At 43.2% G+C, this 3,593-nt stretch overlaps 1 protein-coding gene across 1 annotated transcript; it reads left to right on the top strand.

Moving 5' to 3' along the window:
• The first annotated feature begins 255 nt into the window (after positions 1–255).
• Positions 256–3,260, top strand: gsc (goosecoid). The gene is made up of 3 exons (XM_068595518.1): positions 256–735; positions 1,523–1,809; positions 3,111–3,260. Exons 1-3 carry the CDS (start codon positions 420–422, stop codon positions 3,258–3,260), a joined length of 753 nt encoding a protein of 250 aa, XP_068451619.1. The 5' UTR covers positions 256–419.
• Positions 3,261–3,593: the final 333 nt, after the last annotated feature.

Below are 3,593 nucleotides of genomic sequence, written 5' to 3'. Positions count from 1 at the left end.
CAGCCATAGATTGTGATGCCTTCGCTGACAAGGAAATAATCGGATTACTCTGTGACCCAGCAGCGGAGTTTTTCCAAAAGTCTGCAAACAGTGCGGATTATCTTAATTGAATTAATTCTCAATACACAGATGTGCGGCCGTTCGCGCCGCGAGGAGCGGCAGCTGACCCCAGAGCGGCCGTTGCGCCGTGACGTCAGCGGCGTATAAAAGCAGCCGCGCTCTCAACAGGTCCCCTTCAAACCAGAAGTCCGCATCCTCGAGACGAAGCTCGCGGACTCGCGCATATGCAGGAAGAAAAGTGCACCAGAGTCATGACGCAGTTTTAGGAGAGCTTTAAGTCCGGGACGTTTTCTTCCACCGAGCAACTTTAACTTCCTCCCCGAGTTTCCCCACTTCCGAGCCCGCCGCTCACCGGTGTGATGCCCGCCGGGATGTTCAGCATAGACAGCATCCTGTCCGGCCGGCCGACCTGCAAGGAGCCGCTGCTGCTGCACCGGAGCGGCCCGGTGGTGCTGTCCGCCGGCCTCACGGACTCTATCTACACCGACTACAACGGACTGTACTCGGCCACATGCGGGCCTTCTCCCCCGGGCGTTCAGTCCGTGAACGGCACCCGGATCGGATATAACGGCTACTACTACGGACAGCTGCACGTGCAGGGCGCCGCGGGAGCGCCGCCGTGCTGCGGCTCCGTGCCCGGCCTCAGCCCGCAGCAGTGCCCGTGCATCCCGGCAGGTAGGACCTCAGTCTTCCTCTCTTTAGTTTCACCAGCTTCAGCTTCAGCAAGGAGCTTCTCGCGTATTAAAGATCCCGCAATGCAACGCACACTAGTTATATTTGGTTGAAACGCAAGATTAGTCTTTTTTGGCTCTTATAATTCTATTTGAACAAGAATAAAAATAGTGTTGTGCTTTTGTCACCACGGGTCTCATTTAACCCCAAATCAGAAGACAATACTATATACACACTGTATTAGCATATTATATATATAAAAATAGTTGACATAGTTAAATTGCAAACACACACACACACACACACGCATTATATATATATATATATATATATATATATATATATATATATATATATATATATATATATATATATATATATATATATATATATATATATATATATAAATGAAGTAAGCCATTTTCTTACCTAAACCGAATTAAGTTGTTTCTTGTGAACATATAAGAACTTTTTTTAATGCATATTATGCGCAAAACACTCAAATCTGCACATTTACACAGACAGCACCCTGGGGTCTCGTGTGCCATGAGGTGCATGTGTGACGTTATCTCGTGTGTCCGGTGACCCCGGTGCGGGTCGGTCCCGGATCAATGGCATGGAGCTTTACGCATGAACGCAACACAAAGGGACAGTTTCAAACTGTCTGCACAGGAAGTCACACACCGTGTGTTATGTAATCACGAGCAACACCATGCAGTGCACACAGAGACCCGGCTTCAGGGTCAGACGCGTCTCTATCTGACGGCCCCGCTGTAATCCGCGTGCAGAGGTCTTGACGCTTGTCCCCGTCCTGCAGGCTACGACAGCCCGGGCTCGGTGCTGATCTCCCCGGTGCCGCACCAGATGATGTCCTACATGAACATGGGCAGCCTGTCGCGCACCGAGCTGCAGCTCCTCAACCAGCTGCACTGCCGCAGGAAGCGGCGGCACCGCACCATCTTCACCGACGAGCAGCTGGAGGCCCTGGAGGGCCTCTTCCAGGAGACCAAGTACCCGGACGTCGGCACGCGGGAGCAGCTGGCCCGCAAGGTTCACCTCCGGGAGGAGAAGGTGGAGGTAAGAAGCGCTTCTGCTTGTTGCAATCACTCACAACCTGCTCCCAATACTTTAGTTCAATGTCAAATGAGCAGGTTATTACAGTAACACATACGTTATTATTATTATTATTTTTATTATTATTAGTAGTAGTATTAGTAGTATTTGTATTATTATTCATGTGTTGTGCCCTATTGTACTCTGTTATTCATACATTTGAATTATGATCAATATCTGTTGTCCCATCTCTCCTCAATGTTACGGCCATATAAAGTTCATCTACAAAATGAAAAGGAGGTGACGTCATTTGTCACAGCGCAGATTTGTTTCTTTTGTGAATTTTGCTTTGGTTCAACACATATTATAAATAATGACGTGTCTACCCAGACTAAATATTAAACAACTTATTATTATTATTATTATTATTGATAATACATCTACTGATCAATTATTTTATTTTCTGTCAATCGAAGTAACACAACTCAGTTTGACGTTATTTTAGGTGAATGTATATCTTCGGTTATATTTGTTCCATTAATAAAGCAAAGTAAGATAGATGTATACAAGTATTCTAACTTGTATTGCTTTAAAACACTAATGTATTTATTCTTAACTAAGACAATAAGTATTTAAAACATAAATATATTCATTCTTAACTAAGACAATAAGTAATAAAACATAAATGTATTTATTCTTCACTAAGACAATAAGTAATAATACATAAATGTATTTATTCTTAACTAAGACAATAAGTAATAAAACATAAATGTATTCATTCTTCACTAAGACAATAAGTAATAAAACATAAGTGTATTTATTCTTCACTAAGACAATAAGTAATAAAACATAAATGTATTTATTCTTAACTTAGACAATAAGTAATAAAACATAAATGTATTTATTCTTAACTAAGACAATAAGTAATAAAACATAAATGTATTTATTCTTCACTAAGACAATAAGTAATAAAACATAAATGTATTTATTCTTCACTAAGACAATAAGTAATAAAACATAAATGTATTTATTCTTCACTAAGACAATAAGTAATAAAACATAAATGTATTTATTCTTAACTAAGACAATAAGTCGTTGTAAATGTCGGGTGTTCCGCTGATGATCAAAGTGTCTTGACCTGCAGTGAAACATTAGAAAAACACATTATACAAATAATCAATCAACAATAAATTCAATCGAATAGGGTAACAACATAAACACTTCTTAAAAATACAAACGTTTGCTTTTATTTCCGTAAGCCAGGCGCGGGACAGGAGCGCCCTCCTGTACCCGGATGTAACCTGCTCTTCTCTGCCCGCGTGCAGGTTTGGTTCAAGAACAGACGCGCCAAGTGGAGGCGGCAGAAGCGCTCCTCATCAGAGGAGTCAGAGAACTCTCAGAAATGGAACAAAACGACCAAAACGTCCGCGGAGAAACCCGAGGAGGCGAAAAGCGAGGCGGACTCTGACAGCTGATCGCAGCGCGCCGCGCGTGCGCGCGCGTGTACATACAGCGGGAGGTGGCGTGGACTCTTCGGCATGCTGGTGGTGTGATGAACGTGTTGCCATGTTGCACAGTTGTACATAATCTACATTTTTATTATTGACTCTGTGTCCGCTATTTATATTTAATTTAACTTGTTGTGTCGCGCGCGCCGACGGGGGCGCGCGCGGCCCGCAGGGCTGCGTGACGTGGCTGAATATATCGTAATGTTGTAAGTGGCATTGTTGTGGATATTAAATGTTGTAACTCTGGTCCCTGTAACGTTATTCACGCGCTCAGAGGAAACACGTGACTGAACACGAGAG

This window comes from Clinocottus analis, unplaced genomic scaffold (assembly GCF_023055335.1).
Source record: "Clinocottus analis isolate CAN_PGR_092001 unplaced genomic scaffold, fCliAna1.0.p SCAF_30, whole genome shotgun sequence".
NCBI lineage: Eukaryota > Metazoa > Chordata > Actinopteri > Perciformes > Cottidae > Clinocottus > Clinocottus analis.
This window is presented reverse-complemented; position numbering and strand designations above follow the sequence as displayed.